Here is a 24834-nt window from a genome sequence, read left to right as displayed (position 1 = left end):
CCAAGGGTAGATTTGATTTTCCCCTTTTGAAAAGATGTTTGCTTCCTTGCAAGACTTGGTGTCCCAAAAGGAGCACTGAGACAACTTGCCACCCTGCTCTTTTCTACGCTTTATGTCTGGCCTGCTTCCCCTTTTAGGCACCAGTTTTAATTCACGGGATTATAGACTCAGCTTCAAGATTACTTTCTTCTATCAAAACATCCAGGTTTTGTAATCAGCCAATGGTGTGGATGTGTGCTACCCAGTTTCTTAGGGATCCCATATGGCCCTCAGTGTGTAGTGTGGTAAATTTTTGCACAAGATAGGGAAAAAAACATGTGACTCTGAAAGTAACTTCAGTCTCCCTATCTTCCTCTTAAGCCCTTTTACCTCTGATATGGGAGATGTTGGATTTTTTTTCAAAAAAAGACCTCAGTTTCTACCCATTCAGAGCTTAATCACATTCAGACTTTTAAAGTTTCTCCTCTTTTCCCTTCAGTTTTCGGAATAGACAGGGGCAGGGGCTTCTGTTTAGACCTTTATCCTACAGGTTTTTACCAGCCCTGTTGCTAAAGCACCAACCCCTGGCTGGTGAACCTGGTGACCAGCTCTGTATTACAGTCAAGCATGACGCTGACCCTCCAGCCAGTCTGGGTTTTCACCACCCTTGCCAGGCCTCTTGCCTGGGTAGTCTTTTCTGTGCCTTCTGGTGTGACGTCACGTTAGCTTTAACTCTGGTGACCCTTGCTTACCACCCCCCAGGTTGGCCATCTCACACACTCGCAGAAGCACAAGGCCTCCGGATGCCTGGCCCACACCGGGCGGAGCTAGGGGAGCTGCTCAGGCCCACCCTCAGTCACTCCACCTCCGGAGCAGGTGCCAGGCTAGGCACCGCCTGTGGCCACCCAGAAGCTGATCTGAAAGACAAGTCTTCCCAGGGAAGGGAAGAGCCGTCACGCTCTAGGTTTTCCCCCAAGCCTATCCTGGCGAGCCTGCCACGTACCCTGCTCTGTCCTCACACGTCTCCCCAAATTGTACTGTTGGGGGATAAATGGGGAGGGAGACACACTGGAATGTCATCCCTGGTCTTCTGTCCCTGTCCTGCCCTTCAGCACAAGTAGTGGTAAGCAGAGCGTGATTCCTATTCCTGCGAACCGTAAATTTCCTTTAAGTCCTTCCCCTTATCTCCCTACACTATAGGTTGTAGTAAAGTTATGACCAAAGTCCAAGATCTCTTCTAGATATATAAAAGTCTGATTTGGGAATTCAGAAAATATTTTCACTCTCTCTCAAAAAAAATCAGGATTTCAAGAATATTACCCCTGGAGTCTCAGGGGGAAAAATCTAATATGAAATTTAAGGTAGAATAGTGTCCCCTTTGACCTAAGCTTTAACTTTGGATATACATGGAGTCACAGCTTTAAGAAGACTGATGGTCAGGTCCTATGCCCTCATCCCCATTCCTCAGAGATTCTGGAATCAGGCACAGGAAGGAAGTATTTTTTCTTAAAACTTCCTTGGTGGTTCTAAATTTTAGCCAGGACTGAGAACCATTGAATTAAGACTGTTGTTACATGTCTTCTTTCTGAAAGAGGGGATATCACTGAGTTATATTTAGAGAGAAAAAAATTCTAATGTTTCAAAATCCGTATCCTATTATAACTCTTAGACCCTCAAAAAGCAGTTATCTGATCAATGATTTCATGTTCTCTTCCTAACAATCCTTTTATGTAGATGTTGTCTTGGCTCCATTTAATTGAAGGAGCAAAGTGGAGCTCAGAAAGGCTAAATAAGCAATGACTTTATCACTTAAATATTGGAGGAAAACATCCACAAATCTTGATTCTTGATTTTAATGGTTGTGATTTATCACATCATCATTAATATGATTTAAAAGTTCTTTTCACTTTTATTAAAATTAAAGATTTTAAATATTATAGATATATTTAACCTAAAGAATAAAGATTTGTTATAATCCTGCCTTACAAAGATAATCACTGTTGGTGGCTGGATGTGTACTCCTCTGAATGTGTCCTAGTCATATGATAACATACATCATGAAAGTGTTATTTACCCAAATGAGATCCCACTATATAAAATGTTGAAACTTAGCTTTTCACTTAAAAATGTATCCTTCACATGTCTGTGTGTGTGAGTTTGTATGTGTGTGCATCTCATTCTTTTAATGGCTTATGTATTTCATTTTAAATAACATTTGTGTTGTTTCCAATTTCTTGTTATGATGAACATATCTTTGGCCAGTTGTGCAAGTATTTTATCAAAGTTAATTCCTATGAGTAAAATTTCTGACTTGAGTAACATAGACAATTTCTATTTTAATAGTTTACCAAAATGCCCTCCAAATTAGTCATACCAATATATGATTAGTTCAACAATGCATAGCGATGCTTGGTCCCCTCACCTCAGGTACACTGGGTATTATCAATTTTTTTTTAAAGTGCTGATCTTATAAGTGAAAGTGAATGCCATTGTTAGCAGAATCAGCATTTCTTTGCTTATTGAGATCGACCATCTTTTTACACAAGGTTTTTGGAATTTCTTCTGCAAATGTGGAATTCCTTCTCTGTCACCTACCTGTTTTACTCCTTTGCCTCTAAGAGCAATCAATTTTATTTTTCTTGATCTGTAGAAGAGCTCTGAATACTAGGAAAATTAGCTATTTGGCTATCATATATGTTATGAAATATGGCATTATTTATGGCTTTGACTTTTGTCTGGGGTAGTATGGGTGTGTAGGTATATGTGCTTCCTTTTTATACATTAGAAGTTTCAATTTTTAAAATTATTATGATTACCTGTCTTTTCCTGTATGAAATTTTTGTTCCATATCATCCTAAGAGAGATATTCCTTTCCACAATATTATATCAGTTATGTTTCCTTCTCATACTTTTATTGTTTATTTTACTACATTTATGTCTTTCATTCACATAAACTTCAGTGTAAATGGTAAGGAAGGGATCAGGCTTTAAATGACTAGAGTCTTTTTCGCCCATGCTATTTATTTTACATCTTTATTGGAGTATAATTGCTTTACAATGGTGTGTTAGTTTCTGCTTTATAACAAAGTGAATCAGTTATACATATGCATATTTTCCCATATCGCTTCCCTCTTGCGTCTCCCTCCCTCCCACCCTCCCTATCCCACCCCTCTAGGTGGTCACAAAGCACCGAGCTGATCTCCCTGTGCTATGTGCCTGCTTCCCACTACCTATCTATTTTACATTTGGTAGTGTATGTATGTCCATGCTACTCTCTCACTTTGTCACAGCTTACCCTTCCCCCTCCCCATATCCTCAAGTCCATTCTCTAGTAGGTCTGTGTCTTTATTCCTGTCTTACCCCTAGGTTCTTCGTGACATTTTTTCTCCCCTAAATTCCATATATATGTGTTAGGATGCGGTATTTGTCTTTCTCTTTCTGACTTACTTCACTCTGTATGACAGACTCTAGGTCCAACCACCTCATTACAAATAGCTCAATTTCATTTCCTTTTATGGCTGAGTAATGTTCCATTGTATGTATGTGCCACATCTTCTTTATCCATTCATCCGATGATGGGCACTTAGGTTGTTTCCATCTCCAGGCTATTGTAAATAGAGCTGCAATGAACATTTTGGTACATGACTCTTTTTGAATTATGGTTTTCTCAGGGTATATGCCCAGTCGTGGGATTGCTGGGTCATATGGTAGTTCTATTTGTAGTGTTTTAAGGAACCTCCATACTGTTCTCCATAGTGGCTGTACCAATTCACATTACCACCAACAGTGCAAGAGTGTTCCCTTTTCTCCACACCCTCTCCAGCATGTATTGTTTCTAGATTTTTTGATGATGGCCATTCTGACTGGTGTGAGATGATATCTCATTGTAGTTTTGATTTGCATTTCTCTAATGATTAATAATGTTGAGCATTCTTTCTTGTGTTTGTGGGCAGTCTGTATATCTTCTTTGGAGAAATGTCTATTTAGGTCTTCTGCCCATTTTTGGAATGGGTTGTTTGTTTTTTTGTTATTGAGCTGCATGAGCTGCTTATAAATTTTGGAGATTAATCCTGTGTCAGTTGCTTCATTTTCAAATATTTTCTCCCATTCTGAGGGTTGTCTTTTGGTCTTGTTTATGGTTTCCTTTGCTGTGGAAAAGCTTTTAAGTTTCATTAGGTCCCATTTGTTTATTTTTGTTTTTATTTCCATTTCTCTAGGAGGTGGGTCTAAAAGGATCTTGCTGTGATTTATGTAATAGAGTGTTCAGCCTATGTTTTCCTCTAAGAGTTTGATAGTTTCTGGCCTTACATTTAGGTCTTTAAACCATTTTGAGCTTATTTTTATGTATGGTGTTAGGGAGTGATCTAATTTCATTCTTTTACATGTACCTGTCCAGTTTCCCCAGTACCACTTAATGAAGAGGCTGTCCTTTCTCCACTGTACATTCGTGCCTCCTTTATCAAAGATAAGCTGACCATATGTGCGTGGGTTTATCTCTGGGCTTTCTATCCTGTTCCATTGATCTATCTTTCTGTTTTTGTGCCAGTACCATACTGCCTTGATTACAGTAGCTTTATAGTATAGTCTGAAGTCAGGGAGCCTGATTCCTCCAGCTCCGTTTTTCGTTCTCCAGATTGCTTTGGCTATTCGGGGTCTTTTGTGTTTCCATACAAATTGTGAAAGTTTTTGTTCTAGTTCTGTGAAAAATGCCAGTGGTAGTTTGATAGGGATTGCATTGAATCTGTAGATTGCTTTGGGTAGTAGAGTCATTTTCACAATGTTGATTCTTCCAATCCAAGACATGGTATATCTCTCCATCTATTTGTATCATCTTTAATTTCTTTCATCAATGTCTTATAATTTTCTGCATACAGGTCTTTTGTCTCCTTAGGTAGGTTTATTCCTAGATATTTTATTCTTTTTGGTGCAGTGATAGATGGGAGTGTTTTCTTGATTTCACTTTCAGATTTTTCATCATTAGTGTATAGAAATGCCAGAGATTTCTGTGCATTAATTTTGTATCCTGCAACTTTACCAAATTCATTGATTAGCTCTAGTAGTTTTCTGGTAGCATCTTTAGGATTCTCTATGTATAGTATCATGTCATCTGCAAACAGTGAGAGCTTTACTTCTTCTTTTCTGATTTGGATTCCTTTTATTTCCTTTTCTTCTCTGATTGCTGTGGCTAAAACTTCCAAAACTATGTTGAATAATAGTGGTGAGAGTGGGCAACCTTGTCTTGTTCCTGATCTTAGTGGAAGTGCTTTCAGTTTTTCACCATTGAGAACGATGTTGGCTGTGGGTTTGTCATATATGGCCTTTATTATGTTGAGGAAAGTTCCCTCTATGCCTACTTTCTGCAGGGTTTTTATCATAAATGGGTGTTGAATTTTGTCGAAAGCTTTCTCTGCATCTATTGAGATGATCATATGGTTTTTCTCCTTCAATTTGTTAATATGGTGTATCACGTTGATTGATTTGCATATACTGAAGAATCCTTGCATTCCTGGAATAAACCCCACTTGATCATGGTGTATGATCCTTTTAATGTGCTGTTGGATTCTGTTTGCTAGTATTTTGTTGAGGATTTTTGCATCTATGTTCATCAGTGATATTGGCCTGTAGTTTTCTTTCTCTGTGACATCCTTGTCTGGTTTTGGTATCAGGGTGATGGTGGCCTCGTAGAATTAGTTTAGGAGTGTTCCTCCCTCTGCTATATTTTGGAAGAGTTTGAGAATGATAGGTGTTAGCTTTTCTCTAAATGTTTGATAGAATTCGCCTGTGAAGCCATCTGGTCCTGGGCTTTTATTTGTTGGAAGATTTTTAATCACATTTTCAATTTCAGTGCTTGTGATTGGTCTGTTCATATTTCTTATTTCTTCCTGATTCAGTCTTGACAGGTTGTGCATTTCTAAGAATTTGTCCATTTCTTCCAGGTTGTCCATTTTATTGGTATAGAGTTACTGGTAGTAATCTCTCATGATCTTTTGTATTTCTGTAGTGTCAGTTGTTACTTCTCCTGTTTCATTTCTAATTCTATTGATTTGAGTCTTCTCCCTTTTTTTCTTGATGAGTCTGGCTAATGGTTTATCAATTTTGTTTATCTTCTCAAAGAACCAGCTTTTAGTTTTATTGATCTTTGCTATCGTTTCCTTCATTTCTTTTTCATTTATTTCTGATCTGATTTTTATGATTTCTTTCCTTCTGCTAACTTTGGGGTTTTTTTGTTCTTCTTTCTCTAATTGCTTTAGGTGCAAGGTTAGGTTGTATATTCGAGATGTTTCCTGTTTTTTAAGGTAGAATTGTACTGCTATAAACTTCCCTCTTAGAACTGCTTTTGCTGCATCCCATAGTTTTTGGGTCGTTGTGTCTCCATTATCATTTGTTTTAGGTATTTTTTGATTTCCTCTTTGATTTCTTCAGTGATCACTTCATTATTAAGTAGTGTATTGTTTAGCCTCCATGTGTTTGTATTTTTTACAGATCTTTTCCTGCAATTGATATCTAGTCTCATAGCGTTGTGGTCGGAAAAGATACTTGATACAATTTTCTTAAATTTACCAAGGCTTGATTTGTGACCCAAGATACGATCTTTCCTGGAGAATGTTCCATGAGCACTTGAGAAAAATGTGTATTCTGTTGGTTTTGGATGGAATGTCCTATAAATAACAATTAAGTCCATCTTGTTTAATGTATTATTTAAAGCTTGTGCTTCCTTATTTATTTTCACTTTGGATGATCTGTCCATTGGTGAAAGTGGGGTGTTAAAGTCCCCTACTATGTATATGTTACTGTCAATTTCCCCTTTTATGGCTGTTAGTATTTGCCTTATGTATGGAGGTGCTCCTATGTTGGGGGCAAAAATATTTACAATTGTTATATCTTCTTCTTGGATCGATCCCTTGATCATTATGTAGTGTCCTTCTTTGTCTCTTCTAATAGTCTTTATTTTAAAGTCTATTTTGTCTGATATGAGAATTGCTACTGTAGCTTTCTTTTGGTTTCCATTTGCATGGAATATCTTTTTCCATCCCTTACTTTCAGTCTGTATGTGTCTCTAGGTCTGAAGTGGGTCTTCTGGAGGCAGCATATATATGGATCTTGTTTTTGTATCCATTCAGCCAATCTGTGTCTTTTGGTGGGAGCATTTAGTTCATTTACATTTAAGGTAGTTATCGATATGTATGTTCCTATTCCCATTTTCTAAATTGTTTTGGGTTTTTTTATTGTAAGTCTTTTCCTTCTCTTGTGTTTCTTGCCTAGAGAAGTTCCTTTAGTACTTGTTGTTAAGCTGGTTTGGTGGTGTTGAACTCTCTCAACTTTTGCTTGTCTGTAAAGGTTTTAATTTCTCCATCAAATCTGAATGAGATCCTTGCTGGGTAGAATAATCTTGGTTGCAGGTTTTTCTCCTTCATCACTTTAAATATGTCCTGCCAGTCCCTTCTGGCTTGCAGAGTTTCTGCTGAAAGATCAGCTGTTAACCTTATGGGGATTCCCTTGTGTGTTATTTGTTGGTTTTCCCTTGCTGCTTTTAATATGTTTTCTTTGTATTTAATTTTTGACAGTTTGATTAATATGTGTCTTGGCGTATTTCTCCTTGGATTTATCCTGTATGGAATCTCTGTGCTTCCTGGACTTGATTAACTATTTCCTTTCCCATATTAGGGAAGTTTTCAACTATAATCTTTTCAAATATTTTATCAGTCCCTTTCTTTTTCTCTTCTTCTTCTGGAACCCCTATAATTCGAATGTTGGTGCGTTTAATGTTGTCCCAGAGGTCTCTGAGACTGTCCTCAGTTCTTTTCATTCTTTTATGTTTATTCTGCTCTGCAGTAGTTATTTCCAATATTTTATCTTCCGGGTCATTCTTCTGCCTCAGTTATTCTGCTATTGATCCCATCTAGAGTATTTTTAATTTCATTTATTGTGTTGTTCATCGTTGCTTGTTTCATCTTTAGTTATTCTAGGTCTTTGGTAAATGTTTCATGCGTTTTGTCTATTCTATTTCCAAGATTTTGGATCATCTTTACTATCATTACTCTGAATTCTTTTTCAGGTAGACTGCCTATTTCCTCTTCATTTGTTAGGTCTGGTGGGTTTTTATCTTGCTCCTTCATCTGCTGTGTGTTTTTCTGTCTTCTCATTTTGCTTATCTTACTGTGTTTGGGGTCTCCTTTTTGCAGGCTGCAGGTTCGTAGTTCCCATTGTTTTTGGTGTCTGTCCCCAGTGGCTAAGGTTGGTTCAGTGGGTTGTGTAGGCTTCCTGGTGGAGGGGACTAGTGCCTGTGTTCTGGTGGATGTGGCTGGATCTTGTCTTTCTGGTGGGCAGGTCCACGTCTGGTGGTGTGTTTTGGGGTGTCTGTGGACCTATTATGATTTTAGGCAGCCTCTCTGCTAATGGGTGGGGTTGTGTTCCTGTCTTGCTATTTGTTTGGCATAGGATATCCAGCACCTTAGCTTGCTGGTCGTTGAGTGAAGCTGGGTGCTGGTGTTGAGATGGAGATCTCTGGGAGATTTTTGCCGTTTGATATTATGTGAAGCTGGGAGGTCACTTGTGGACCAGTGTCCTAAAGTTGGCTCTCCCTCCTCAGAGGCAGAGCACTGACTCCTGGCTGCTGCACCAAGAGCCTTTCATCCACATGGCTCAGAATAAAAGGGAGAAAAAGAAGAAAGAAAGAGAGAGAGAGAGGGAGGGAGGGAAAGAAAGATTAAATAAAATAAGATAAAATAAAATAAAGTTATTAAGGGCTTCCCTGGTGGTGCAGCGGTTGGGAGTCCGCCTGCCGATTCAGGGGACACGGGTTCTTGCCCCAGTCCGGGAAGATCCCACATGCCGCGAAGCGGCTGGGCCCATGAGCCATGGCTGCTGAGCCTGCGCGTCCGGAGCCTGTGCTCCACAGCGGGAGAGGCCACAACAGTGAGAGGCCCGCGTACCGCAAGAAACAAAAAAACAACAAAAACAAAAAAAAATGTTATTGAAATAATTAAGAAAAAAATTTTATAAACAAAAAACGGACAGATAGAACCCTAGGACAAATAGTGGAAGCAAAGCTATACAGACAAAATCTCACACAGTAGCATATACATACACAGAAAAAGAGGAAAAGGGGAAAAAATCATAAATCTTGCTCTCGAAGTCCACCTCCTCAATTTGGGATGATTCGTTGTCTATTCAGGTATTCCACAGATGCAGGTGCATCAAGTTGATTGTGGAGATTTAATCCGCTGCTCCTGAGGCTGCTGGGAGAGATTTCCCTTTCTCTTCTTTGTTTGCACAGCTGCCAGGGCTCAGCTCTGGATTTGGCCCCGCCTCTGCGTGTAGGTCGCCTGAGGGCGTCTGTTCTTCGCTCAGACAGGACGGGGTTAAAGGAGCCGCTGATTGGGGGCTCTGGCTCACTCAGGCCGGTGGGGAGGGAGGGGCACGGAGTGCGGGGCGGGCCTGCGGCGGCAGAGGCCGGCATGACGTTGCGCGAGCGTGAGGCGGCGGCCGGCGTGACGTTGCACGAGCGTGAGGCGGCGGCCGGCATGACGTTGCACGAGCGTGAGGCGCCAGCCGGCGTGACGTTGCACCAGTGTAAGGCGCGTCGTGTGTTCTCCCAGGGAAGTTGTCCCTGGATCCCGGGGCCCTGGCAGTGACGGGCTGCACAGGCTCCCCGGAAGCGGGGTGTGGATAGTGACCTGTGCTCGCACACAGGCCCCTTGGTGGCGGCAGCAGCAGCCTTAGCGTCTCCCGCCCGTCTCTGGGGTCCGCGCTGTTAGCCGCGGCTCGCGCCCGTCTCTGGAACTCCTTTAAGCAGCGCTCTGAATCCCCTCTCCTCGCGCACCAGGAAACAAAGAGGTAAGAAAAAGTCTCTTGCCTCTTTGGCAGCTCCAGAGTTTTCCCTGGACTCCCTCCCGGCTAGACGTGGCGCACAAACCCCTGCAGGCTGTGTTCACGCCGCCAACCCCAGTCCTCTCCAGGCGCTCCGACCGAAGCCTGAGCCTCAGCTCCCAGCCCCGCCCGCCCCGGCGGGTGAGCAGACAAGCCTCTCGGGCTGGTGAGTGCCGGTCGGCACAGATCCTCTGTGCGGGAATCTCTCCGCTTTGCCCTCCGCACCCCTGTTGCTGTGTTCTCCTCCGTGGCGCCGAAGCTCCCCACCTCCAACACCCGCAGTCTCCGCCCGCGAAGGGACTCCTAATGTGTGGAAAGCTTTCCTCCTTCACAGCTCCCTCCCGCTGGCGCAGCTCCCATCCCTATTCCTTTGTCTGTGTTTTTTCTTTTTTCTTTTGCCCTACCCAGGTAGGTAGGTACGTGGGGGAGTTTCTTGCCGTTTGGGAGGTCTGAGGTCTTCTGCCAGCGTTTAGTAGGTGTTTTGTAGGAGTTTTTCCATGTGTAGATGTATTTCTGATGTATCTGTGGGGAGGAAGGTGATCTCCGCGTCTTACTCTTCCGCCGTCTTCCCCTGTAATTCTGCCCATGCTATTTATTTAATAACCTAGCCTTTTCCCACCGAAAAGTTGAAATGCAACTTTATTATGTACTACGGTATAGAAAGATAGATACATAGATAAATAAATTTCTATTTTAATGATGTATCTTTGCCACCCACATATTCTTATTTCTGAATCTTCACACTATGTTTGGTATTTGGTAAAAGTACTCTGATTTCACTTAGCTCTTATTAAAGAATTTTCCTAGATATTTCCCCATGTTACTTTTTTCAGCTGATCTTTCAAATGATTTTTATCATATTTAAAAGTAAAACAACAAGTTGGGATGGTATTGCTTAAACTTTTCCTTTCCTCCTTCCCTGCTGTATCCTGGATATAACAATCCTAATTCTCTCTATTTATAGTTAGTTCTGGACCTTCCAATGCTCAGCTGGCAAAGTGAGCTTTCTGGTGCCCAAATTTAATCATTTCCATTTGCTTCTGATTGTCTCAGTGACTTTCCATTTATTTGGGTATACAACCAACGCTTTTCAATGTGGCATATAAAACCTCCATCTACTTCTTTTTCCTGACTTTGTATCACTTCCTATCTTCCTCACCACCTTCCCTCCAGCCATTACCAGACTCTCTGTGGTTCCCATAACAAGCCATGGTCTCCCCACTCTACTCTGACACACACTTCTCCCCGTCTGGACGGTCCTCACCCACATGACCCACACCACACTTTTGAGTTGAGGTTTTCTCTTCTCTGGGACACTTCCTTTAAATCTCTGCTCCACCCTCCATTAGGTGCCCTTCCTTCATCGGAACTCCCACTACTATACTATCAGGATACCCTAGACTGTATTAAAATTGCTTGTTCACTTACACCTCTTCTCCACTAAACAAGAAGCCCTGTCAGGATGCCATCCATTTCTTTATTCCCAGAACTCAGCATTGTGTTGATTACATGATAGATCTTTATTCATGTTTGCTGAGCAAATGAATCAAAAGTGACACAAGCTAAGATTAATTTCATATCCATCAGCTGGTCAAATAGATTCCAGTCAATTTAGATGCTGTCTTTGTCAGGTGCAGGTAGTTTTTCTGGGAAGCACACAAGGCATGAAAAAAGTAAGACAGAGAAAGGGGAAATGCCAATAAAGAGTGTGTTGATGACCTGTGAACAAATGGGCCTTGATCCAGCTCAGGACCTTTTGAGAAACTCTGGTAGCCACCTCTCAGAACTGCCCCTGGGTAGATGGAATAAGCCAGGGCACTTATCCACTGACTCCAACCCAAGAACTGTCCCCAGGGGGTTAACTTATCCCACACTTCAGGCTGTGCCTGTGTGCAGCCCAGCATGTGCACATGGTACCAGGAAAGACCCAGGCAGAGAAATCAAGTGGGGACCAGTCCACAGGCAAGTGAACTCAGGGTAGGGCGAAGGTCCAGGGAGGCACTGGCAGCATCTGCTCCAGCAGTAGCCCAACTACCCACTCAATATGTATAGACTAACACCGGATGTGAGCTATTTGAAGACTCTTGAGCGGCAGCAAGGAACAGTTTCAGTTCCCTTCAAAATCCTTCAGGGTTATAGATATAAATGTTATTTGATTTAGTGTCATGGTGGACCAAAACTCTCTCCAAAGGAAAGCTGCATGTTTTTTAATGTTCTGTGTTATTATTAATTGATAAATCACCTTCCCATTGCAGACCATGCATTTGCCCAGACCTGTGAGGTTATAAATTTTATTTTATCATGATGATGTCTATTGCAGCACCTTTGCCTGTGCAACTTCGTGGAATTGGTTTTAACACACCATTAAGTAGCCATGGATACCCATTATGATGCTCATCATATTGTGGTTCACATTCATAGTCACATCATCAGTGATTGAAGGTCATTTTGGGGCTGCATTGCTTTTTATTTTTTTAACATCTTTATTGGAGTATAATTGCTTTACAATGGTGTGTTAGTTTCTGCTGTATAACAAAGTGAATCAGCTATATGTATACATATATCCCCATATCCCCTCCCTCTTGTACCTCCCTCCCACCCTCCCTATCCCACCCATCTAGGAGGTCACAAAGCACCGAGCTGATCTACCTGGGCTATGCGGCTGCTGCCCACTAGCTATCTATTTTACATTTTGTGCATTGCTTTTTTAAAAACAGAATGAGGAGCAAACTTCACACATGTGGCTTTTATTCAGTGCCTGCTGTATGCACAACTTCCTATGAACCTCAATGGGTGTACGTGAAATAAACAGTACACAAGCTAACAAAACTTACTGCTCACTGCGTCAAGTACAGAAATGCTTCTATTTTTACAAAAACTGGCTATGCTTTCGATGGGTAGATATGAAGTTGATCTACATTAGAAAACTTGAAATAAGTGAGTTTTAATACAAATATTGAAGGAGATAATCGAACACGGACTGGTGTCCAAAGATGATGTTCAAAGACTTTAAAAATACACAGTGTTCATGGGTTGACAGAAAAGACTCAAAGTTAAAAGTCAGAAGGGGGCAGATGTTACAAATAACAAATACTGGAGAGGGTGTGGAGAAAAGGGAACCCTCCTGCGCTGTTGGTAAGAATGTAAATTGGTGCAGCCACTAGGGAAAACAGTATGGAAGTTCTTCAAAATCTAAAAATAGAGTTACTGTATGATCCAGCAATCCCACTCCTGGGCATATATCCAGGCAAAATGCTAATTCAAAAAGATACATGCACCCCTATGTTCATAGCAGCACTATTCACAGTAGCCAAGACATGGAAACAACCTAAATGTCCATCGACAGATGATTGGATCAAGAAGATGTGGTACATATATACAGTAGAATATTGCTCAGGCATAAAAAAGAATGAAATAATGCCATTTGCAGCAACATGGGTGGACCTAGAGATTATCATACTAAGTGAAGTCCGAAAGAGAAAGACAAATACCATATAATATCACATATATGTGGAATCTCAAATATGACACAAATGAACTTATCTATGAAACAGAAACAGACTCAGACATAGAGAACAGACCGGTGGTTGACAGGGGAGAGGGGGGTGAAGGAGGGAAGGATTCAGAGTTTGGGATTAGCAGATGCAAACTATTATAGGATGGATAAACAACAAGGTCCTACCATATAGCACGGGGAACTATATTCCATACCCTGCAATAAATCATAATGGAAAAGAATATAAAAAAGAATATATATGTATATCTGAATCACTTTGCTGTACAGCAGAAATTGACACATTATAAGTCAACAATACTTCAGTAAAATAAGTTTTTAAAAAAGAAGTACACAAATGTAGATCAGTTTGTTAGAACACATTGAAGATGCCATCCTCCCCTGTCAGGACACTGCTTCCTCTGCCTAGAATATTTTTAATCTCTTCTTTAATAACTCCTTCTTTCCTTTTAAGCTTAGCTAAAATGTTACCTCCTATATTAGTTTCCTGTGACCGCTATAATAAATTACCACAAACTTGTCTTAAAACAACACAAACGTATCATCTTACAGTTCTAGAGGTCAGAAGTCAAACATGGGTCTCACTGGGCTACAATCCAGATATCAGCAAGACTGCATTTTTTCTGGACCCTCTAGGGAGAGCTCATTTTGTAGCCTTTTCTAGCTTCTAGAGGCTGCCTGCATTCCTTCACTCAGAGCCCCCTCCCGCTATCTTCAAATGCAGAAGTGTAGCATCTCCCCCTCTCTCCAACCTCTGCTCCCATCCATATGTCTTCTCTCTCTGACCCTAACTCTGTTGCCTCACTCTTAGAAGCATCCTCCTGATTACACCTGGCCCACCTGGATAATGCAGGACCATCTCCCCATCTCAAGGCCCTTAACTTTAATCACCTCTGCAAAGTCCCTTTTGTCATGTAAGGATACAGATTCACAAATTCCAGGGATTAAGAAGTTGACATCTTGGCTGGGGTGAAGGGGTGTATTATTCAGCCTTCCGTACCTCCTCTTGAAGTTTTCCTAACCTTTTGAGTTAGAATTAGTTTCTTTTCCTCTGGATCCCACAATCATCTGCATTTACCTTTTTTTTTTTTTTAGCTTTTTGTAAATTGAAGTATATTTGATGTACAATATTGTGTAAGTTACAGGTGTACAACATAGTGATTCACAATTTTTAAAAGTTACACTCCATTTATAGTTATCATAAAATATTGGCTGTATTCCCTGCATTGTGGAATATATCCTTGTAGCATACTTACTTTATACATAGCAGTTTGTACCTATTAATCCCCTGCCCCTATCTTGTCCCTTGTCTGTTCCCTCTCCCCACTGGTAACCACTGGTTTGTGTTCTATATCTGAGTCTGTTTCTTTTTTGTTATATTCACCAGTTTATTTTTCAGATTCTACATAGAAGTGATATCATACAGTATTTATCTTTCTCTGTCTGACTTATTTCACATAGCATAATACCCTCCAAGTCCATCCATGTTTTTGCAAATGGCAAATTTTCTTTTTTTATGACTGAGTAATATTCCATTGAATATTATCTTCTTTATCCATTCATCTGTTGATGGACACTTAGGTTGCTTCCATATCTTGGCAATTGTAAATAATGCTGCTGTGAACACTGGGGTGGATGTATCTTTTAGAATTAGTGTTTTTGTTTTTTTCAGATGTATGCCCAACAGTGAAATTGCTCTGTCCTGTGTGATAATTCTATTTTTAGTGTTTTGAGAAACCTCCATACAGTTTTCCACAATGGCTGCAATGTGTAGGAGTGTTCCCTTTTCTCCACATCCTCTGCAAAACTTGCCTTTTGTTTTCTTTTTGATGATAGTTGTCTTGCTATGTGTGAAGTGATATACCATTGCAGTTTTGATTTGCATTTCCCTGATGAATAGTGATTTTGAGCATCTTTTCATGTGTCTGTTGGCCATCTGAATGTCCTCTTTAGAAAAATGTCTATTCAGGTCCTCTTTCCATTTTTATAATCAGGTTGTTTGTTTTTTGATGTTGAGTTGCATGAGCTGTTTATATGTTTCATATCAACCCCTTATCTGTCATATCATTTGCAAATATTTCTCCAATTCAGTAGGTTGCCTTTTTGTTTGCTTATGGTTTCCTTTGCTCTGCAAAAGCTTTTGAGTTTAATTAGGTCCCATTTGTTTATTTTTGATTTTATTTCCTTTGCTTTAGGAGACACATCAAAAAAAATACTGTTACAATTTATGTCAAAGAGTGTTCTATGTTTTCCTCTAGGAGTTTTATGGTTTATGTCTTACGTTTGGGCCTTTAATCCATTTTGAGGGTTTTTTGGGGTTTTTTGAGGGTTGTTTTTTTTTTTTTTTTTGTATATGGTATGAGGAAATGTTCTAATTTCATTCTTTATATGTATCTTCCAGTTTTCCCAGTACCACTTATTGAAGAGACTGTCTTTTCTCCACTGTATATTCTTGACTCTTTTGTCATAGGTTAATTGATCATAAGTGCATGGGTTTATTTCTGGACTCTCTGTTCTATTCCATTGATCTATTTTTCTGTTTTTGTACCAGTACCATTCTGTTTTGATTACTGTAGCTTTGTAGTATAGTCTGAAGTCAGGAAACCTAACTCCTCCAGCTCTATTCTTTCTGAAGATATTATTGGCTATAGGGGGTCTTTTGTGTTTTTCACACACATTTTAAAGTTATTTGTTCCTGTTCTGTGAAAAATACCCTTGGTATTTTGATAGGGGTTTCACTGAATCTGTAGATTGCCTTGGGTAGTATGGTCATCTTAACAATATTAATTCTTCCAGTACATGAACGTGGTATATGTTTCATCTGTTTGTGTCGTCCTCAATTTCTTTCATCAGTGTCTTATAGTTTTCCAAGTACAGGTCTTTTACATCCTTAGGTAGCTTTATTCCTAGGTAGTTTTATTCCAGTTTTTATTCTTTTCGAGGTGATGGTAAATGGGATTGTTTCCTTAATTTCTCCTTCTGATAGTTCATTATTAATACAGAAATGCAACAGATTTCTGTGTATTAATTTTGTATCCTGAAACTTTACTGAATTCATTGATTAGCTCTATTAGTTTTCTGGTGTTGTCTTTAGGATCTTCTATGTATGGTATCATGTCATCTGCTAACAGTGACAGTATTACTTCTTTCTTTTCAATTTGGATTCCTTTTTTTTTTCTCTGATTGCAGAAGCTAGGACTTCCAAAACTATGTTAAATAAACATAACAAGAACGGACATCCTTGTCTTGTTACTGATCTTAGAGGAAATGCTTTCAGCTTTTCACCATTGAGTGTGGTGTTAGCTGTGGGTTTGTCATATATGGCCTTCATTATGTTGAGGTATATTCCCATTTATGCCTATTTTCTGGAGAGTTTTTGTCATAAATGGATGTTGAATTTTGTCAAAAGCTTTTCTGCATCTATGGATATGATCATATGGTTTTTATTCTTCAATTTGTTAATGTGGTGTATCACATTGATTGATTTGCAGATATTGAAAAATCCTTGCATCTGTGGGACAAATCCCACTTGATCATGGTGTATGATTCTTTTAATGTACTGTTGGATTCAGTTTGCTAGTATTGTTGCTGAGGATTTTTGCATCTGTGCTCATCAGTGATATTGGCCTGAATTTTCATTTTTGTGTGATATCTTTGTCTGGTTTAGGTATCGGGGTGAGGCTGAACTCATGGAAAGAGTTTGGAAGTGTTCCCTCCCCTGCAATTTCTTTGGAATAGTTTGAGAAGGATAGGTATTAACTCTTCTCTAAATGTTTGGTAGAATTCACCTGTGAAGCCATCTGATCTTCAACTTTTGTTTGTTGGGAGTTTTTTAACTATGGATTCAATTTCATTACTGGTAATCGGTCTGTGCATATTATCTATTTCTTCCTGGTTCAGTCTTGGGAGATTGTACATTTCTAAGAATTTGCCCATTTCTTCTAGGTTGTCCATTTTCATGGCATATAGTTGTTCATAGTAGTCTCTTATGCTCTTCTGTATTTTTGTGGGGTTGGTTGTAATTTACCTTTTCCATTTCTGATTTTATTGATTTGGGCCCTCTCTCTTTTTTTCTTGATGAGTCTGGCTAAAGGTTTATCAATTATGCTTATCTTTCCAAAGAACCAGCTGTTAGTTTTATTGATCTTTCCTATTTTTTCTTTTTTTTTTTTTAGTCTTTAGTTTGTTTATTTCTGCTCTGATCTTTATTATATCTTTCCTTCTGCTAACTTTGGCTTTTGTTTGTTCTTCTTCATCTAGTTCCTTTAGGTGTAAGGATAAGTTGTGGTTTTTTTGTTTGTTTTTGTTTTGTTTTTTTTGCGATACGTGGGCCTCTTACTGTTGTGGCCTCTCCCGTTGCGGAGCACAGGCTCTGGACACGCAGGCTTAGTGGCCATGGCTCATGGGCCCAGCCGCTCCGCGGCATGTGGGATCTTCCCAGACCGGGGCACGAACCCGTGTCCCCTGCATCGGCAGGTGGACTCTCAACCACTGCGCCACCAGGGAAGCCCAAGTTGTTTACTTGAGATTTTTCTTGTTTCCCGAGGTAGGGTTGTAGTGCTATAAACTTTCCTCTTAGAACTGCTTTTGCTGAGTCCCAGAGATTTTGGATGATTGTGTTTCCATATTCATTTGTCTCCAGGTATTTTTTATTTCCTCTTTGAGTTCTTCGGTGATACCTTGGTTGTTTAGTAGCATATTGTGTAGCCTCCACATGTTTAGGTGTTTTTTAAAATTTTTTTTGCAGTTTTTTCTTGCAGTTGATTTCTATGTACATATCTTTAATATGGAGAGTTTTAGAACTACTTTGAAATTTGGGGTTAATCTTTCTACCTTTACTATTATTTTCTTGGTGGCAACTTCATCTGTGCAGTCAGAATGGCCTAAATCTGGACCTGGGACTCCCTCAGTTACCTCTATGTAAAGGAGAGGGGTGCCTTTCTAGGTGGGAATGAGAGCAGATAGAGGAGCAGGATTTCTAACCCAAAGCCCTGCTCTACCACCTACTAGCACAGAGCAGCACCAATTCCTCAGTTTCCTCATCTGTAACATGGAAATAATTCTAGTATGCGCCACATGTGTTTCTTGTGAGTATTGATGAATGAACATATGAAAATTACTTAGAACAGTGATTGGCACATAATATTCCCTCAAAACTGTTAGTTATTAGTATTTCTGTTTTGTGAGATTATTGTAAGGATTAAAGGGACAGTAGATAAACCACAGCACCATGCCTTACGCACAGTAAATTCTCAACACAGTCTAGCTTTTGATTTGTCATTATTGTCTGTACTAAATACAACAGTTAAATAAGTCAAAATAGTGAAGAAAATGTTGTGTTTCAAAGATAGGAGTTTCATGAAATGGACTCAAATTTGTGCCAACAATCTGCATAATTTCAGGCTCTCTTATCTTAGGTTAAAAGATATGAAGGTTCAATAATGTTGCAATGGATAGATTTTATTAGTGTCAATGATGAAATAATAATAATCACTGCAGGCTTTTAAATATTATGAAGTGTTTTTAAATATATCATCTCATGGGGCCTTAAAGTGACAATGTTAACCCCAGGCAGTATCTAGCAATCTAAGGGCTATTTGATTATTGAAACTTCCCGGATTATTATCATCCTGGTCACATAATAGACATTGTGTCCTTTCTATCATAGGCTATTCAACGGTTGCCTATTTGTTCCCAAGGCAAATTGAACCATTCCCCTCAAAAGTTTACAGTAAATAGAATAGAAACTTCTGGAATCATCTTCCTCTCTCACAAATGAAGAAACAGCAAAGTGGTACAGCATCTCAGCTGTTCCAAGTTCCTCAAATCAGTTTTACTTTTGCAAAACCGGCCCTCCGACTTCCTATATCCTGTGAGCTGCCTTACGAGCAACATGACCGGCAGCCACATTTGTTGTAATTTTTTAAATATGTGGAAAAAAAGCAAGATATCGACCATGTATTACCTTAACCAAGATGCCAAATTATCTAACTTGTTTCTCCAGGCGAGCAGCCCGACCACAGGGACAGCTCCCAGGAGCCAGTCAAGGTTGTCTGTCTGTCCATCCACTCAGGACATCTGCAGGTAAGTGCCCAGCAAATGATCCCATTTGGTGTGTTTTTAGACCAGTGCTTTGTACTCTTGCTGTGTTTGCTGAGACGGTGTGACTCTTGCCTCTGCCTTACATTGTCCGTGGATAATTTATACCAGCCTAATTTTTCTCCCTTAGTGCATTTCCCTCATTTGATCTTTATTTACCAACTTTGCGTCCGTGCTGTCATTTTCATCGCTCTCTCTCTCTGTTTTCCCATGGCTTTCCTCTCCATTCCCATTCTCCATCCTTCGCCTGCTGCTTTGTCTAGATCTGCCATCTTACATGACATGTCAGAAGCCTCATTTGAGCAAAGCACCCCTGTCGTGGTGCTGAGCCCTGCTAGGAAGGAGTCTGGTAAGAAATCAGTAAAACAGAGGCCTAGGAGGAAGAGGAGGGCTGCTCTGAGGTACGAGCACACAGAAGAACAAGTGAAAGGGAGAAGAAAGGATTTTCAGCTCCAAATCCCCAGCCACCAATGGAGTGAGACTGACACAGATTCTTCAGATTCATCGTCCACCAATGAGAGTCACTGGATTCAGGCAAAACGAAGAGCCCAAGTGAAATTCCGCCTGTCTCGGAGAAGGAGAAATAAGAAACCAAGTGGAAGCTTGGATGAGTCTTCCGCTCCTAATGAAATCCATCCAGTACATTTAGGATCCAAAGATAAAAAGCACCCGGAGCTGACCGAGTGTGAGAGCTACTCTTTAAATCTCCACAGAGGAAAAGGCACAACATACCAAGGATGCAGTGTTTCCCTGCCAAGACGGTCCTCTGACATTAAGAGACCATCAGGGAAGGATGAGGAAAGCAGAGGCAGGTACCACCACAGGGATCCTCGGCTCTTGCACAGGCCTGGGCAAAATGAAACAATCAAGAGAATGTTTTCAGAGACAGATTCCAGCACTGAAATGCTGGCAGTCAAAGAAGATGGCAAGCCTGTGGAGGATGCAGGATTCCTTCAGAAGCCTCCTGCCACCTACCATGATGGGTCTGATCATTTAAAAGCATGCAGGTCAGTCACTCCAGAGAAAGACTTGATTACATCCAACTATATCTCCTCCTGCTGTGAATTACGTGTGTGTGTGTGTCACCTACCCTCAAAACATAACCTTTATTCATACTTTATTCATACTTTATAACCTTTATTCATACTTTATTCATACTGTCCAATTGGATATAGGGTGATAAAATGAGCAAAGGGCTGGGAAGAACAATGCACAAGTATCCATGGGTTTGAATGCTGTTCCAGAATACAGTTAGATTTTCCCCTCCCCCTTCTTTCAACTGAATAATGACTTATCCTGGTCAAAAAACTGACAAACCAATTGAGTCCTATCCCTACTCTCGGTAAGACAAGAATTGTGGAGGAAACATGAGTGAGAGCATGAAACTTTAGACTCTTCAGTGCAAATCTGGTGAACTGTTAGCACTCTGACAGAGGATATTCAGGGCTTGGGGGGTTTAAGGTCAGATTTTTGTATCAGAAAAATTTCCTCTGCAGTTGGTGCTAATTTGTTCTCCAGTTATCTGACTCAGCAGAATAATTCGAGACTGAAAGGGCACAGAAACAAGTCACGGACATGTCTGCGGGGTTGCTGGGGCCTTCGGGGAAGGAGACCACATTAACTTTGGTGATAATTGTGTACTAAAAGTTTTCAATGTGTAGACAATTCATAGCTATGAGACTGCTTGTTTGCACTTTTTACCCGACTGGATACAATTTTCAAAATAACCTAAAATTTAAAAGAATGATGTAACTATCCAGGCTAGTATGCACAAATAAGACAATGTTAAACAAAACAAATATTTTGGATTTTCCTGTTATACCCAGTCATTTAAGTTGCTTGGATTCTGTTCGGGAGCAAGTGATGTTTTTGTTGCATAATGCTTGGTTTTGGGGGCTTATTTTTATGAAAGTTGAAGTTATTTTATAAAACATGTATGTTTCGTGTGAATCACGTGACCCAGAGAACACCTCCTATGTACATTCAGGGCAGGACGAGAAGGAGGATTAAGCTCTGGATGTAAATAACATTGTAATGGTTTGTTCCTCTGAAAGTTTTATGAAATAGTCATTCATAAAATGTTCGTTCATTTATTCACTCAGGCGTTTATAATGCATCAGCCACTGAAACTATTACAGTGCATAAGATTTGTAGGGTCTCTGACATCTAGAGCTTACAATCTGATGGGAATAACAGACACGAAAGCTATTTCACAGTTAGTTACAATTGTGATAAGGAATGTAGGAGCGTATAATGTGGAAGGTTTACCTATTCTGGGAGATCAGAGAAGGACTCTCTTAAGGAAGTGACAAGCTGACTGAGGCTCAAGCATGACAGGAACTGATCAAGGAAAGAGCAGGGAAGGCCATCCAGGCAGCATGCCAGCAGGGTTCCAGGGAACTGAGAGCTGAATGCTGCTTGGGGGGGGGGAGTGGGGGGGGCGGGGGCGGGGGAGGTGGTGGGGCTGAGGCTAGAGAGGTGGAGAGCGCCCTGTAAAACACGCTAAGTGGTTTAAAACAGAAGTGACACCATTTGACTTAGATACTAATACAAGTAAGTTTCTTGTAATCTTTTGACTATGATTTAAGTGTGACTTTGCTAAAATGTCTGGGGATGGACTAAAACACTATTTCTAGTCTAGATGAAGAACTCCCCAGTCACAGACATCTGTGGTCATTCCCCAAATCTACTTCCAGAGTAATTTAATGAAAGAGAGTCAGAAAAGCTAGTTGTAGGCTTAACGGTAATTGGAGAAAAAAGTAATGATTGTAATTAAAGTCATAGTGGCTGGCTCTCTGAAGTTAAAAGCACTGGTCTGGAGGAACATTTTCAGTGACAGAATATTTAACATAGACTTCTATTAATGAAAGTGAGATCGATGGACCTATTGTTATTATTTCTTACTGTGGGTTATCGTCAAAATACACCCACTAAGCAAATCCTATGAGCCGTATATTATACTGGGAGCTGAGGATAAAGTGACAGAAGACTTGATTCTTCCCTTAAGTGGCCTGTTTTCTAGTGGAAGAAATCAAATGTATACCCGAAAAGATGAATGTTCAAGATAGCACAGGATAAGTTTAAGAAGAGGAATACTACAGGAATTTGAAGAAAGAAAAATTGCTGAGAGCTGACATAATCCAAGAACCCCTTGAGAGGTGGGATTGGGGCTGAGAAAAGGAGAAGTTAGCCTGTCAGAGATGCACGGCCTGCATCCAGGCCCTCAAGGCAGGGCCCAGGCAGGGACTAGGGAATGCCACTGTGCACCCGGGAACTCTTTGTGAACTGTGTGACTGGGTTAGAAGGTTTGCATAGATGGATAACTAGAATATTTTTTAAAAAGACATTGTGAAGAAAACATGCATATCCTTCCAAGGAGCTTAACTCTGTTCCGTGCACCCCTGTTTTCAAACTGCCTTTCTGAGCCTCTGGGTGCCAAAGAGGCTGCCGAGGACAGTTCAAGGCAGTTGTGTTCCCGTTAGCCCATCTTTAACCAGAGGGTTGGGGTTCTATATAACATTCCTTTAAGGAAAAAAAAGAAGATTCCACTGTAAAAAAATAATGTAGAACAGCCTTTGCTAAATCAAATAGGCTTGATGAAGAACAACTCGTAAGAGTAGTCACAGTGACACCAGTGATGTACCGGAAAGGGACCTAGATTGAGGAGGAGGAGTGGTGATGTGGTGGAAGCAGCCTACTTCGGGGTGAGTAGGATGAGGATGGTAAAGGGGAACGAAAGGGAGGAACAAATGGCATGCAGGCATTTGCATCCCCCCAGGTGAGTGGGATCCCCCCAGGTGAGCAGGGTTCCCCCCCTCCCCCAGGCCATCAGGAGCAATCTTAGTGCTTGCAGTCGGTGAGGGCAGAAGACAAAGAAGTCAGGAAAGACTCCAGACCTTGGAAGCTGGGAGGTAGTAAAAGCCGATGTTACTGACAGAGGCAGAGGAGGTCAGAGGCCAGTTGGTTAGGGAAAGACATGATGAGTTTAATTGCAGGCAGGCTATTTGTGGTGACGGTGCCGTCCCAGGGTCGACTGTCGAGCAGATAACGTGAGTCACGTCACTGAAATGCAGGAGGGCAGTCACGGCTGGGTCTGTGTGATTTTTCAAGCAGTAGTGAACTATATACACAGACCAACACTAAACAGCTGCGTGTTTGCAATGGTCATTAGCGTCGTGTATGAGCACAGGGCAGTCGCATCAAGATATTAAAAATGAAAATCTCAAGGTCACGGAGGACATATAGATTTGGGTATCATTCTCAGGGAGGTGACTGAGATGCCTGGAAAGTGAATGAAGTCTCTATATGAGATCATGTGTAGGAAAAAAGCCTCTGTATGGACCCAGCCCGAGCACCAGGGTCCCCTGCGTACAGAGGAAGATGAACTCGCACTCCTGCCGCTTGACATGGACAGGCAGGATGAGTCTCAGCTACAACCACAAAGCAGAAGCTCCTAAGCCCTTCTTCCTTTTTTCTTCCTGGCATTTAGTCCCACAGGGACGCTCTACCCACTCTTGACCTTCATCAAAGCCTCGCGCAGAGAAAGTTTCTCTACTACCTTCCTATAACTTAGAGGGAATTTAAATCATCATACTATCACACCCACACTTGTGGAGTAGGAAAGGCTTTGCCTTTTTTTTAAAGAAAATTTACATTAAAAAAAACATGTTAGCTCATGCGTGAAACTTGTCAGTAGCCTCTTAGTTGCTGTCAGTGGCAAGTTCAGAATCTTTAATGGGATTTACAAGGGCCTGCATGATCTATCTGACCTGCCTACCCAGCTTCAACAGCATCATTAACAATGACCTACTCATGCCGGTCTGTCTTCAGGTCTCTGAAAGAGCCAGGCCTGTCCCTTTCAGGGCCTGGGATGCCTTCACGTTACCTACTCTGCCCTTCACCAGGCTAACTCCTGGTCATTCTTTCTTGACTTAAATGTCATTTCTTTAGGGAAACTTTTGTGATTCCCTAACTGACACTCAGGTCCCCTTCACTTCCATAGCATCATTTTTTTTTATTTTATTGGACTATAGTTGATTTACAATGTTGTGTTAGTTTCAGGTGGACAGCATTGTGATTCAGTTACCATAGCATAATTTTTAATTGCCAACATCTATGTATTTTTGTGTTTGACGGTATCAGGTTTGCTCCCTGCAGCATCCAAAGTGCCTGGAACAGTGCCTGGTAGATAGCACATACTCAACATACAGTTTTTGATTGAATAGATTTAGGGAAAGTAAATTTTTTGAAGGGAGTCATTCTTCCTATGTGAAATCATAGCAGTAAGTGGTGGATTACCTCTCCTGCAGTGGAGTCCCATGTAAAGAATATTCTTCACAAGCAGCTGGTGGATATCAGTATCAGCTATGGGG

General features: G+C 40.8%; 1 protein-coding gene across 2 annotated transcripts in view; it reads left to right on the top strand.

The window, feature by feature from the left end:
• The window catches only part of MARCHF1 (membrane associated ring-CH-type finger 1), a 322296-nt gene that overhangs the window by 216429 nt on the left and 81033 nt on the right, over positions 1 to 24834 (top strand). Inside the window, exons 3-4 of one of the 2 annotated variants that reach the window (XM_060147540.1) lie at positions 19368 to 19447; positions 19726 to 20469. In XM_060147540.1, coding sequence (XP_060003523.1) covers positions 19368 to 19447; positions 19726 to 20469 — 824 coding nt within the window. The remainder of the gene's footprint in view (positions 1 to 19367; positions 19448 to 19725; positions 20470 to 24834) is intronic. The other variant, XM_060147541.1, reaches the window with a different exon arrangement.

Source organism: Lagenorhynchus albirostris, chromosome 4 (assembly GCF_949774975.1).
Source record: "Lagenorhynchus albirostris chromosome 4, mLagAlb1.1, whole genome shotgun sequence".
NCBI classification, from domain to species: domain Eukaryota; kingdom Metazoa; phylum Chordata; class Mammalia; order Artiodactyla; family Delphinidae; genus Lagenorhynchus; species Lagenorhynchus albirostris.
This window is presented reverse-complemented; position numbering and strand designations above follow the sequence as displayed.